The sequence below is a fragment of the Excalfactoria chinensis genome, chromosome 16 (assembly GCF_039878825.1).
Source record: "Excalfactoria chinensis isolate bCotChi1 chromosome 16, bCotChi1.hap2, whole genome shotgun sequence".
NCBI lineage: Eukaryota > Metazoa > Chordata > Aves > Galliformes > Phasianidae > Excalfactoria > Excalfactoria chinensis.
In genome coordinates, this window is record NC_092840.1 from 7,220,750 (window position 1) to 7,235,314 (window position 14,565).

The window sequence follows — 14,565 nt, forward strand, 5'->3', positions numbered from 1 at the left end:
GACAGTCCTCCAAGAACATTGCTGGAGGACAGCACGGAACCCGTAAGTTGTGTTCTTGTAACTCACATCAAGGCTCACAGCACCTCCTCACACACAGCTAATTTGGCATGAGCTGAATAAGCCCAGCAGAACTGCACTGGGACTTCCCATTCTCTCCAGGTACACTCTTCACATCCTTTCAGAAGTCATGGATGCTGCAAGACCGTGTTTTTGTTTATAACACGGGCATCGCATTACAAATGCAGGCAACTTTAAGCTGCAACATCTGTTTCCATGGCAATGGGACTGCATCAGCAATCCACTGGGTTTAGTTTAGGCCATCTTCACTTTGGCTTCAGCGCCGTGCACAAATCATTACTGTTAATAGCAAACCAAGTGATGTCACTAGTAACCATGGTGCCCACAGCTGAGGTTTCCATGTGCCCTTTGCGCTCCAACATGCATCCTTCACGCATGACAATTATTTTAATCCAATTAGTGCTTGTTAAAAAAAATAGACAAAGGGCCAGCGTCAATACTTATGTAGCAGAGGAAGGTTAGTTTGAGTCAACGAGACAGTGATCAGAATCACACAGCACTCTGACTTCTTACTGCTCTGCACACATAGGAATGACCTGAAACTCTTGAGGGAGAGGAAGGAAATCTGAACCTCATCAATAGTTTTCTTAATAAAGGCAAAAGAGAAACTGTTTTAACCCATCCTCCTTCTGAACCTGATCAACAGCTGAGCAACGCACAGTGCTTTGTTTCACCTGGGCAATGCCTCTTACCGCAGTATGAAACTTGCTCTTAAGTGTTCGTACAGTCCATTCAAAAACAAAGGCAGCATTAAAAGGAGAGAGAGCTGTAGAGAGCATGCTTAGAGAAATCTGGAGGCTGCACAGACAGGCAGAAACCAGGCCATAATACCACAAAACAGCACTATAATCTCTCAGGCTGCTGCAGGAGGTGACCACATAGGACAGCTCTGTCGATATGGAGACCTCACACTGACCATCAGCCCACACTCCTACAGATTCACTGGCTTTACAGATTGGATGGGTCTCTGCAGACCCATCCAACACTGCATTTGGAAGTGATGCTACTTCTTGAGGGATCAGAAATCAACAGCACTGACTCTGTCTCATCAGAATGAAGGTGGATATGCAGAAGGCTCCATCCTGAAGACACGACCATTCTCACTCCTGCCAGCACAGCTCACCTGTGACTTTTCAGCAGTTCCATCACTCGGATCCTTTTCTTAAAATGCAAAATATATTCCTTAAAAAAAAAAATCAAACAAAACCAACGACCACCAAAACCCTAAAATTAAAGTCAGGACAGGTTGTCATCAGCAGACTCCTGTAAGACAGAACAGATATATACACAGCATCATTCTGTACAAATACTGTATTGCACTGTGTTATTTAGAATCAGGTCTAGAAATTAATGAAGCTGTTTGCACAATACCAGGATATTTGGGGGACAATCAATTGTGCAGGACTATAAATAATTCAAGCATTAGGAGAATCGTTCTCATGGCCACTCATTAATCACTCCACTTTACAAAGGTGCCCAGCCACACTCCTACAGAATCAAGGCTGTATGTGCCAGAAGCACATGAATTAGGAATCACTTTATTATGGAGATACTTCAAGCTTGTTTACCCCACAAGCTTCATCTTTCAAAATGTCTGCTACACTTCCAGCACAATATTTCATCTTACCTTGAGTATTTACTCCCCTGTCTTTAAATGGATTTTTCACTGTATTAACTATTCCACAGACACTGTCCATGAGGATTACTGCTCCTAGTTTTAAAGAGGGGAAAAACAAGCTGCCTGTTATTATGCTACAAGATGAAATTTCAGCTCAGCATTCTGGGTCAATTCTTATCCTCTGACTGCATCACTGAGATTTTAGGGACCTACTGAAACTAATTCACTAATGAGCTATATTGCTAAAAGACTGGAGTACAAATCTGAAGTTTAAAATCCTATTTATGTTATATCCTTATCTCAGTATCACTGAGTTTTGTTAGAGAGCACAAACATGCAAACTGTCAAGGCAACACAGCTCATTACTCCACAATCAATCCTCTCTCCGCCAGGTGTGGAATAACAGCCAATTTAAAGGCTTTTTCAAGGTAATGGTTACAAAAAAAATAAAAATAAAAATAAATTTAAAAAAAAAAAAAAAGAAGAAGAAGAAAAGAAGGAAAATAGATGTTTGCTATTATAGTAGTTTTCTCTGGAATGCTCACCCATATGGGTGTTACTGTTGACTTCTGCAAATTAGACCAAGCCTGGTAACACTGAACAGACCCTTCTCTTGTTCCTGAAGCTACGCAACTGTGAGCATCTCAACCTCCTCTTTCATAGGGATGAAAGCCCTGGTGATCACAAAGAAAAGGTTATGAAAACCAGAGGAGGAGGAGCAAAGAACCTGGGAGTCAGAGGTTTTGAACACTGCAGCATGGAGATTGGCAGACAAGCCTCAAACCAGGTTTCTGCTTTTAGGATACTATGCATCTCCCAAGGTCTCTGGTGCTGTCAGCAGCGTCACCTGCTTCTGAAATTAAAGCATACATGTCTGTCTATCCAGATGGCCAAGGCATCTGCAAACGAAACAAGAAATAACCAGCCATCCTGTTCTTCAGTGTCCAGAGATGAAGGGTTAGTTTGTTTTCACCCACTCAATCAATCCTTTGCCATCTGCTGAGCCTGCTGGCAACTGCTAGGCATCCCTAACAGTTTAAGGGACGCGGCTTTTGTGCCTCAAGAATTACAAATGTGCTCAGTGATGTGGTCTGTGCTCAATGGCACTGCCTGAGAGCTACATCCAAGGCGAGCCCAGGACCACACGGTGGTCTGAAGCAAGAGCTGGTGTCAAAGTATTACTGTTATTAGCTAATAAGGATGACATAGCAGCTGAAAGTTAACTCTCATCCCCAAAAGGCAATCCCTGGGTCCAGAGGAGTATCTTTCAAGCTCACTGTGTTTGGAGAAAGTTCACAGACACAGAGAGAACTACTTGGAGCAAGAGGGGACTGAAGTTATTTATAACAGAGAAAGCCAGCTATACACACCAGTATAAAAATAAGATTTAATAACATGAGGAATTCTCTCGTCTTATGCAAGAGTCAGAAGGGCAATGGCCTCCCGGAATCCCATGCCATATGGAACTGCAGTAATGAATGGTATTAAGATGATAAATGGGCTGACCTTTGGCTAATAACATACTGATCTTTCCACAAACACATACAGATCTTGGAATACAAGCTTTTAGGAGATAGAGATTCAGCATTAAGATATGTGCTGTTTCTGGGATAAGGGGGAGGCACACAGAAAGTACATTCCCTAAACAAACAAGAAAAGGAAGCATGTGTTGGAGGAAAGGATCGCTGCTGAGTCACAAATATGCAGGACACCCAGAAGAAGAAAAATGTAGATAAATCTTATTAAAGGGCCTCTTAAGTATCACACAATAAAAACAGAATGGTCCTATCCTTCACATCCAATAGGCTTCACTATCCTGACACAGGCAGAAATACTGCACATGCCTTTGACGTGATGTACAGAGAAGACATCCATAGCAGAGTCCTTGGTTCAGCATTTCTGCAGGAAGAAAGAAATCCCTGCAGATGCTTCAAGCTGTCCATTCCACCAATGGCTTGTGCTTCATTTCAGGCCTCCACCAGCAGCACTTACCTCCAGTGACTTTCTGCTTATGTGGGGACAGGAGCTGCAGTTTGTCCAGGTCAGACTGCAGCTCTACCCAGTGCTGTGGGCAGGCCAAGGTTGTCTGCATACCTCATCTTTGGAAGCAGGAATGGGATTTTTCATGCGTGCATAGATTTTATGAATAAAGTAAGAGTATAAAACTATTGTCTAGAAAAGAAATACAAATAATGATTTCACTGTTTTGAAGCCTTTTGCCTTTTATGCACCAAAACAGCATCTCCCAGCAGATAGAAAGATCACTGATTCTGACTTCAGGTACAAAAAGTAGGATGTTTTAATTGGATAGCAAAAGAGAGAACAGGGCAGCTACAATGAAAACAAAATCAAAATGCATGTATGCTCATGGAAGAGCTAAAACAGCTCGGCAGCTAACGCAGACTACACTGCATGGGAGGCTACCCATGAAAACAGTGACACTGATAGATTAAAATTTAATAGAGAAAAGCCATTCAGTTCAAACCTGCTAGGCTTCAAGCAACTCAAAGGTACATTCAGCCCGCTGCTGTAATGTAAAATAAACTCATTTAGGGAAGGATGTAAGTGCCCCTTAAAGTACTGAAACCAGTGTTTCTGTAGATAACGTTTCAGAAGCGAGCAGGAAGCAATTCTTGAGAGACTTCTTGCTTCCCTCACTCACCTCCCATAAAAGAAAAAAAAAGGAAGGAGAAAAAAAGAAGAACAAGGGAAGCATCAGGCCACTCTTCTCAGTTTTTACAGGTTTACAAACCAGTCTGGGGAACTTCAAGCATAATGCAACGTGGGCACAGACACAATGATTCATTGCATGTCTTGCCTACCAAGTGGCACAGAGCACTAACTAAAGATTATATGTGGCACAATTTTAAATGCATTAAATATAGCAAACGTGAGTACAGTCTGTTCTGGCTTAATGGAAAGATCCTCTGCTACCTGGGCATGATGTTGCTCAAACCAAGTCTGGTGGAAATTTTGTTATGACGTCAACCAAGATGGAGGGATTGATCTCCCATGCAAGGGTATGAAAGGACTATCCACTGCAAAGGCAAAAACCTCAATGGAAACATTTAAATGGGACCATAATACTACAGCTTGAGTCTGAACGTCTCTGCCAACATGGCCTGGAGGGACCAGTTCCACAGAAAGGGCACCTGTATCCAGGGCAGCTGCACAAGACCAGCTGTATCAACCCCAAGATCCTTTTGGAAAACTTAGTTTGGAGGATGCTGAAGTCCAGGACAATGATCTGACTGCTCTTGAAAGAGCAACTTTCTACCAACTGGTTTGGAGTTAACAGGGAGCTTCCCTTGTGAGCTTGAAATTAAACGAATGATCAACTTCAAGTACATGCTTAAGATTGTATGAAACCCTCGAGGAATACTTGTGACATCTTTTTACACTGTTGGAAAACTGCTTCTTATACAGGACTGGGCTGACTGGTGACTCCAGCGCTAATCATACTGCACTGTACTCAACACACATCCACAAAATGAACTTTTAGCTCTTCAGAATCACTCCTCTCCCCAGGAAATAGTTTAAACCTCTCTGTTCTGCATGTTTCAGCCAATGGTTTCTAAGGAATGCCCCTACACTGCTGTTTTACACAGATATCTCTGCTTGTTCCCCTGAGGAAGTTCAACACACACAACTTGCTTTTCCTGTGGCCTCCCCACACATTTCAGAGGAATAATAAAAGACAGACATGAAGCATATCCTCATCCTCTGAAAAGAACACGAGTCACGCTCCCCACTGCTCTCTCCCCGGCATCCGTCTCAAAGACAAAACCTCCACTTTTAAATCACGCTGAAGAAAAAAAAGACACTTGATATCATGGTCTAGGAAAAGCTCCCACTGAAGCCTGCAGGAACCTTTCCACCAGTTTCAAGAAGAGTTGAAAACAGACTCTTACCAGATGCTAAAAAACAGAGCAAAAACTCCATATGCTACTATAAGTGGGCTTTCTGTATTTGTTACTTTTTAAAGCTGAGACAAATATAAAGCACAGCTAACTTTTCCCCTTGTTCCACTTGTACACACAGCAGTAAAGTCATTTGCTCATTGCATGAGTATCCAGCTCAGATGCAGCATGCCCAGCCCACAGCCTCTGTAGGTGGAAGATCAGAGACCTGACATCACCTCCCAGCACACCCTCTACTGCATCTGACCTAAGAGGAAACTATTTTGCTGCATATCAATGCACTAGAAAATGAGAGCAGCTGTGCAGCAGGGTTGGATGGATGCATAGTTTCTCAAACACTTTCCTGGACCAATGAAGCCTTAATGGCTCATCCAGCCCTTTGATATTAAAATACAGCCAAAATCACTCACATGTGAACAAAGCAGAGTTCAGTGCTGTGCTTTAATTAAACAAGCAGTTTAACTGCTTGAAGCAAGCAGCAAACCCATCCCATCAACCGAACCCTCTGCAGCCAGTCTACTTGGCAGCACACCTTCAGCATTCAGCCTCATTAAAGCAGGTATGCTCTTTCTCCTTAATAAGATCCCTCTCCTGCACACTCTACTGCTCACTGACATTTTATACAACTACTACACTGCTTCCATTAGCAGTGGCTGTGCAAGACCTACAGCCTTTCCAGTCAGGTACCCGAGCCCTTGGGCTCAGTGCTTTCCTCCTTTGGAATAGCCCATTCACTATCCACTGTTTTGCCAGGTAGGTCAATTAGAGGTTTTATGTTTTAAGGACAAAAGAGGCAGATTTGTCAGGGTTTTATAATAGGAAGTTTATATCCCTTTTCTCCCCCACTTCTTTATAAGCACCCAGAAAACCTCACACTTAAAATATCTCCTTCTGCAGCAATTTTCCACTCTTCCAGACGAAGCCCAGTGTTATCCCATGCCCAAAGATCCCAACTGAAACATGACTGACCTGTATCATGTAGAGCTGTGCAATTCGATATTCTTCCACGCTCATCGGAAGAGGAATACGATACTCCTTTATAAGCATTTTGAATACAAAATCTTTCGTCCGCTTAGAAACTCAATCCAGAAGCTTTTAGTAAAGGCTCCTTAAATAATGGCGAAGAAATGCATTGAGGATCCCTGAAAAAGAGCGTGAGAGAGAAGCAGCAGTTATTTTCCATTCATGTTGGAGAATATCCCATCAGGAAAAAAAAATAAAGATAAAATCCCAAACATTAATTTTGGTAATAGCAATAAGCCTAATAGCAGAGACAAGAATCCCTGGAGTGTTACCAGACCCTTAATATCAAATTGAATGGAATCTTTCAGGGAAATTTTGATCTGCTTCATAAGATGCCATCAAAACTATTACCCTCCTGACCTTTGCCACTGTATCAATCAGACTTTCCTATGCAACAGCATCTCCACGGGAGAGATGTGACAAAAGCTCAAAATGAATAGGCAGATCTTTTGTTGCCAGACAAGAACGTATCTCTCCAATGTCAGCAACACACCAGAGATGCATCTAATCAAAGGTATCAGGTTTTATCCTCTCACGTTCATTCAGCTGCAAAGAAAAGGCAGTAATTAGACATCTTCAGCCCTCAGAAACACCGTGACTGAAAACATCATCTGGATTCTAACAGTGAGGATGGCCAAAATGCATTTTGCTTCCCATTTTGATTTGGAAATACTGTCTTGGTAGGACCCATTCTCTTTCACTTCCAAGAAACCTACAGGCAAAATTCTCTTGTCATTGATGTCAATGCTAGACTCATTTTGACACTGCTGCTTAAGAATACAGCCAAGGATCAAACAGCAACAACAACAAAATCCCAACATACCCAGCCTTGAGGCAATTTAATAAAATTATTGCTTAAGAATATAGGGAGTAAAGCATTTACCACACCAAGGGTCAAAGCAGCAACTTTTCAAATACCCTTAAGATATCCCCATAGGATGTGGATAAAGGCAGGAAAATAATACAAAGAAGGGGAGGGAAACTAAGACTGAGGAGGAAGAGGGGACAAAAAAGGCAACACTGCCTCAGCAGGACTGGGCGGCCACTCCACCAGAATGCAAAGCACTCATCTGGCTCCTTCTCATCACCAAACCTCACCTTTCTGCCTACTGAAAGGATACAGATGCTGCAGCAGATGCAGCCCCAAACCCTGCAGTTGAGACAACTTTGCCAATAGCTTGCTGCTGTTTGATTGTTGAGTTCTAATTTGGCTACAAAGCCCATCCATCCCGGACCGACTCTTCTGGAAGTCCACTGCTGCATCATCTCAACAATTTATTTTCAAATTCAATTCTCTGTTTCATTTTATTGCTGTCAGGGTAATCTGTGTGTACATATTGTGTGCAGGGAGGAAATAATAAAAAATAATAATATATCTTTGCCATGCAAACCCTGTAGAAAGTAATTTTGGAGTGGCTGCCCTTCCTCCTGACACTGCCATGCAGGAGTCTGCACGTCCACACACACGTGCAGGATTTCCTCCATCAAGTTAATCCTAGAGAACAGGTGGGGATAATCTCATTAGGTGTTTTTAATTAGTGTCATGGCAAAGAACAACAATAATTACCATATGATGGATCTTAAACACCATCTCAGATCTGCACTGGCGCAACGCTGGGATACCAACTCTTGGAGCTGATGGCAGTGGCACATGGAACAATGTCTGCAGTGCCTTGTTAAACTTCAGAGACTTTGAAAACTGGGTTTAGAAGCTTCACCCCCCGCCAAAGAAAGCTCTGAAAGTGATTCGGCTTTCCCATAAGGACATCACTCATGTCTGCCTGTGCTGCTTGCTAAGAACAGGATATTTCCTATCGATTGAAAGAGATGAATAAAACAAAAATAGAACCTTAAAAGCAATAAAATGGCAGGAAACCAGTACCAAGGAGGAAAAAATGTGTTTATAATGAAGTGCCAGAGAGGTAATAATTCAGATGGCCAAGACACAACAGAGACTATTCTATTACAGACTAAAATCCCAGCTGTGTTGGCCCGAAGCAGACGCAGTCAGCCACCAACAGCTGAGGTTTCTTTGTAGAGTTCCCCTCCAGGTTCCTATTTTCCTGTCAATGCTCAAAGCCCAGGTTGTGGTTCAGCCTGCAGGTCCCCATAAAGCAGCAGGTTGCGGTGTCATGCCTGAGGAAAGGCACTGCACCCAAAAACTGCCCCAAACTCCTCAAAACCGACCACGGCAGCTCCTGCAACCAGCCCCAAACACCAGGTAGAGAGAGAACAGCCCTTGAAACACACTGACCAACAGCAAGAACCACGTTTCATAGAATCATAAAGGTTGGAAAAAACCACTAAGATCAAGTCCTACCATTAACTCATCACCATCAAATGATGAACTGCAAAATATCTGCCCTGACTTTTACCCAAGCAGAGGAACCCAGGTGGAAAACCATGAAAGACACATACCCAGCAGCACACTGTGTCTCCCAGGGGTCTGACAAAGACCCCAGGACTGGAGGCAGCCCATGGGTTTTGCAGACCCCAGCCTGCTGGTGATGCAGGACACTGCTGTGCTCGCTGCTATTTCTGCAAAAGGGACACAGTGGTGCAGGCTGTTATTCAGTTTATACACAGAGCAGTATAACTGTGAGAGCCAGGCGCATAACTTTATACCTCAATTGTTTTAGAATCAGGCTCTCGAAGTATAATTATGCTGCAGAGTCAATATCCAGCCGAGATGAGTCAGGTCCACCTCTGAGCTATTGTTTCAGGCTGTGGCTGAAGGCTAAGGTGTGATGCATTGTATTTACTTCTGGTTTTAACAGATTCCCTCATAACCATGTTCAGCTTCTTAAGGAAGAGCCTCTTCTTTAAGGGTGAACCATCAGGATCTGCAGCAGCTGAGCAGGGAAATCTCTCAGCTCTGTACAGAAAAAGGTGTGCTGTGTCCGGCAGTCACTGCAGGAGGTGAGGGCCAGTTTCACTGTTAGTAAATGAGTGAGCAAAGGGCTGATGACAACTGACAGCTTGTAATTAAGGAATGAGAGTTCGTGTGCAATGGGTATTTAAATAGGAGGCCAAGCCCCAGCCAGACTGACAGGCTGGCCCTGAGGGGTACGGGAATTGAGCATTAAGGCAAACTGCTGGCTCCTCTGCACGGCCACAACACGCACCGTGCCAGGGCTGCTGGTTCCTATGTTGTACAGGGAAGAAATAAAGCCCTAGAAGCATGGAGACTCCCACAGGAGGCTCATTTTACATTGTGATAAAGTTTAAGGACTCTCCTGAGGAAAAAAGTCACCACAGAGGGTCATGCAGAGCTGTGGCAGCCCCAGGACTGCAGCACTGGGCTCTGCCTTGCACTCAGCATCTGAGTGTTTTCACATCGCTGAGAAATGAAAAACAATTAACACTGAGAAAATGAAGCCAAACGCAGTGGCAAAACAAAGAGCAAAGGCACTACCTTCCTAAAGGCTTCCTTTAGGTTTCCTACCTCTCTTTAACATCCCAAGCGGATGGCTCCTTGGACAAAGTGGTTTTGGAGAGATGTCAGTCATGACAGATGCCACCTGGGCAGCTTCTCCTCTTGCAAACACCCTGATAGAGAGCACAGTGCCCAGGGCAGGGAGCACTGCGTCCACACTGCGCTCTGATTTATTGACGCCATTAGAAGAAGCAGCAGAAACATCAAACAGATTCCTAGGACTTAAGTCAGCATTTTTGCAAGGCAGCCTCAACGCTCACACCTTGATTAATGCAGCACCCTCCTCCTGGCTCAGAAGCAGCCTCATCGACGCAGAGCATCACAGCTACACTGACCCTTAGCTAACTTTGATCACATCACCCCTCCTCTTTCAGGCACCTCATCACCTAAAGGTTAAATAAAACCCCAACATTTCTGTTTTTGGGCCAACATTACTTGCCATTACATTCACCACTGCACTCACACACGCACTTGCCCAAGTGCAATATATAAAATGAAGAGACAGAATGAGATGGCTTGTTACAATCTGCAGTGCTCAGGTTTAGTGCTCCGGTCATACCTGCTGACTGACAGCTAAGCAGATATAAAAATTCATCAGGCCTTGAAAGAAATAAATTAAAAGTTAAAGTTCCTTCAAAGTTCACGCTATTGCTGATCGAAGGATACTGTGGCATGAAGTAATGTTCTTTGTAATCATTCATCTTCATCACACATCTCAGCTGTCACATCTTTGTTTAAGAAGAAGTCCTTACGCAGTGCTTAACACACTGGAGCTTCTGGGCTGAGCTTAGAACTCACCTGGCAGTGAATGAGCAAACATCTGTGCACATCCCCAAACCACAGCACAGCCCCTGGGCTCAGCTGCAGCACAGAGCTGGGGAGCAACCACAGCCCTGGCTGCAGGCAGGATGAAAGGGAAGGGGGGGATAAATGAAATCAAATGAGAAGGAGGAAAAATGCAGCACCCCTGGAAAACAGCTTTTCTCCTGTGCAAACCTCAGGGCAGGCTCACTGAGAGGTCTCCAATGCAGATAGCAGGGCAAAGGGCTGGGGACAAAGGAGGGAGCAAGTCACATTTGTAGCACTTAATCTTTTTTTCCATTATTAGATACAATTTGACGTCACTTATAGAATTTAAGAGCTCACTGTAAAGCAGACATTTATTACAACAGAAGGATGGAATCAGTCCACATGCAATATAGCTACACTGGAGCTATTAAATCTTGTTATAGTTCACTGGGCAGCCAAATACAAGCCTTAAGCAATGGGAAGGAAAGAAAAAAATAACAATAATAATCACACCACATCTACACATCCCTTTTTCTCCTTAAATATTCCACAGTTTTGCCCTGTTTCTTCACACTTTCCACTCCTGTTACTTCTTTAACAGTTGGGGAGAAGCAATCTCAGCTCCCTTCTGCCCTCCAAGCGGTGCTGCAGTGCGATGCAGCCAGCCTGTGCTCACCTCTCACTCCAAGGGAACCAGGTGAAGTTCCACAGCTGAACTTGGGCTGGAAAATGAACACCTCAAGTCGTGCCATGCCTGGAGGTTATGTGGTAATGAACAAATAAAGGAGTCATTAAAAGAGCTAATATGCATAGCGAACTCACTGCTGAGGGCAGAGGGAGAGACAAACCACTCTCTAATCTTTTTGCTGGTGCTGGGGATGAGCCCACCTGTCCAACCCAAAACACCTCTCCATCCACTCCTCTCTCCATCAGCCAAATCTCTCAGTCTATACTCTTTGCAGAAGCAAAAGACCTTTGCTCTCTAGCCTAAGTCACCCTCACCACAAGTCAAGCCTCTCTTCTTGTGCCAGTCCCAGGAGAGGTGAACCACTCTTCTGCAATTCCCATTTTTCATATCCAAAATCATTTCCCTTTCTCCCTTGTCTCCTGCAGCCCCACACCAGATGAAATGCAGCCCCATCTCATCTCCCGTATAACGGCACCCACACCACTCATTCCTTCTTTTATAGTTTATTCATTATACTCAGCACTCAACTTTACCAAACTATAGCTCATTTCACACTACTGCCCAAGGCTGGTCTGATTTTTTAGCCTGACCTCAAACACTCACAGCTCCACTGAAGCCGTTTTTGAGACACAAGATGGGTATTTCCTATTCTGGACAGATTCTGGATTACTTCCTTAGTAGCTCCCTATAAACACTGATATCAGCTGCTACTCAACTTCTGTAGCAGTTTCAGCCTAGATGGAAATAATATTTTATCACCTCGCTTACGCAAATATACGTGGAAAAGGAAACGAACATTCATAGCTGGTTTTAAAAGGCTTTTATAGAGGGAAGGAACACCGTACAACTCGAAGTCAGTGTTATTGCACTGTAATACTTCACACTGGCTTCATTAGGCTGAGATTTGCCTTGCCCAAAGGCAAGGCAGGGATAGAGAAAAGTCCCGTTCCATCAGAGAAAACTTGTAATGACAGCAGAAATTCTTGCATGGGAAGCAAGACAAACACAGCAGTGAAGGTTGATGAATAATGCCGCAATCGAGACAGAAAGTAAGAGGCCATTTTGCACAGGAGAGGTAAATGTTCAATACACCCGTTGCATCTTTCATCCATAACACCAACAGATTAACAACATTTCTCCGGCTGCGTTAATTTCTTTGGAGTTTTGACTTAGGAAATAATTACACTAAATATTTCATAAGTGCCTTTGAAAGTTTTTTTTGGTTAATAAAGGAGAAGGAATTGCTAGCTGCTCTCACACTGCAGCGCGATAATGAAAGTGCACAGATAATCAATAACCATTTTCAGTTCATTATTCAGCACATTTTGGGCTGGTGATATTTCTCTCCCTCCACCATTCCGCATCTCACACACGGAGTGATGAAGCATTTTTAAACCTTCAGACCTTACCACTCCTGCTAATGGTCCTCAGTACTAACCACTGCATGGCACCACAGCCCCTCATTATGGCTACAGAACTCAAAGATTCCCAGGGCGCTTTCAGATTGGTGGAGTAGCTCCTTTGGTGTGGATAACAAATTGCTGCACTTCTTCAGCACCCCCCACGTGCATGCCAGCTCAGCCTGGATCTCGCTTTAAGTTTCCTCTCAATCTGGGTAATTTCTATTGCTTGAATCTCAAGTTGGAAGGCAAAGTTTCTGTTCTGCAAAGTCACTTCACTGGTGCCTATATATAGCAAATATACTCGGTACTATGCTGAATTCATGTTGGCTGATTGGGGCCATCATGGGGCCAGGTCCTTTGCCCTGCCCCAAATCCATCCACTGCTCTAGGGCCACACCTGCAGCTCCAGCAAACTCCAGGCCCCTGAAGGTGTTTCCTGGACGTAGGGCAATGTCTTCTAAGGAGAAGTTAGAGGGAAGTTATGGACCTTCTAGAAGGTGAAGAAAGTCCTACAGAGAGAAGGCTGATCTCTGCCTTCCCATCAGAGAGCACACATTTGCAGAACTGAGGCTGAAACAGTATTAAAGACCTAAAGGAGGGCAGTTTACTACAAGGTCCAAGCCTTGATTGCTAACCACAGTGCTAAGAGTTATTTTCCATTACGCACCTTAGGAGCGATACACATCCAGGCAAGTTTCCCTGCAGAGCGTGCATAACAGTAAGGAACAACTCCTGGTGCTAGCTCTCCTTGTCACAGCGTGGTGACTCACTGCTGGAGCTGCTGGCTGCCAGCACACTGCCTGCAGAGCTGGTAGTGGCTGTTCCAGGCCTGGGACCATCACCTTGGAGACCCCCAGGGAGATGAGAGGCCACAAGGCAAAATGAAGTCCTCTATCTTCCTTTTTACCTCTCTGCATTTGCAGCACCAAGGTGAAAAAAAAATGAACACTATTAGTTCTTCCAATTAGGGAGAACTTGCTCTTTTTTCTTTTTTAACCAAATTTTCATGGCAAAGAGATAGAAGTGGACACTTGAATAGACACGATGCTGAACAAGTTATTTGCTGGAGAAACAAAAGACAGAAACATACGATGTGCTGCCATACAGTATTGGGAAGGAAAAATAGAAGTCAAATATCTATACCTTCAATGCAAACAAACTGTAGACATCAAATTTAAAAGCAACCCACACCCAACAAATATCTGCAAAGCATCTGAGATGCTGGTTTAAACAACACAAGCCTCACATCCATTTTCACCTACCTGCTAGGTTTTGCTTTTCCAGTCACCTCCTCACTCCCTTCCCTGACCCCACCAGCCATCTGTTCACCCACCCCAATGCTTCACCACCACTGCAGCCTCCACCTTCTGATCCCAGCAGCACACACACACTCAGGAGCCTCAGGCAGAGACACCTGCAGCAATGCCATTCATTACGTAGCACGCAGGTGCTGAGACAGAATTGGACCAGAGGAGGCTGACTGCACTGCAGAGTGACACTGTCACTCCCAGGAGGGAAGCCAGCTGCACCTTTGTATATTTAACTTCTGTACAAGCTTTTCCTAGCACAAAGTACAGTGTGTTTCTACAGAATACTTATAAACTCTTCTC

General features: G+C 44.0%; 1 protein-coding gene across 10 annotated transcripts in view; it reads right to left on the reverse strand.

Moving 5' to 3' along the window:
• Window positions 1-14,565, reverse strand: part of PITPNM2 (phosphatidylinositol transfer protein membrane associated 2) — a 104,788-nt gene that overhangs the window by 47,418 nt on the left and 42,805 nt on the right. For all 10 annotated transcript variants that reach the window (XM_072350764.1, XM_072350760.1, XM_072350763.1 and 7 more), the window contains one exon: window positions 6,586-6,758. In XM_072350764.1, coding sequence (XP_072206865.1) covers window positions 6,586-6,663 — 78 coding nt within the window. In that variant the 5' untranslated portion in view covers window positions 6,664-6,758. The remainder of the gene's footprint in view (window positions 1-6,585; window positions 6,759-14,565) is intronic.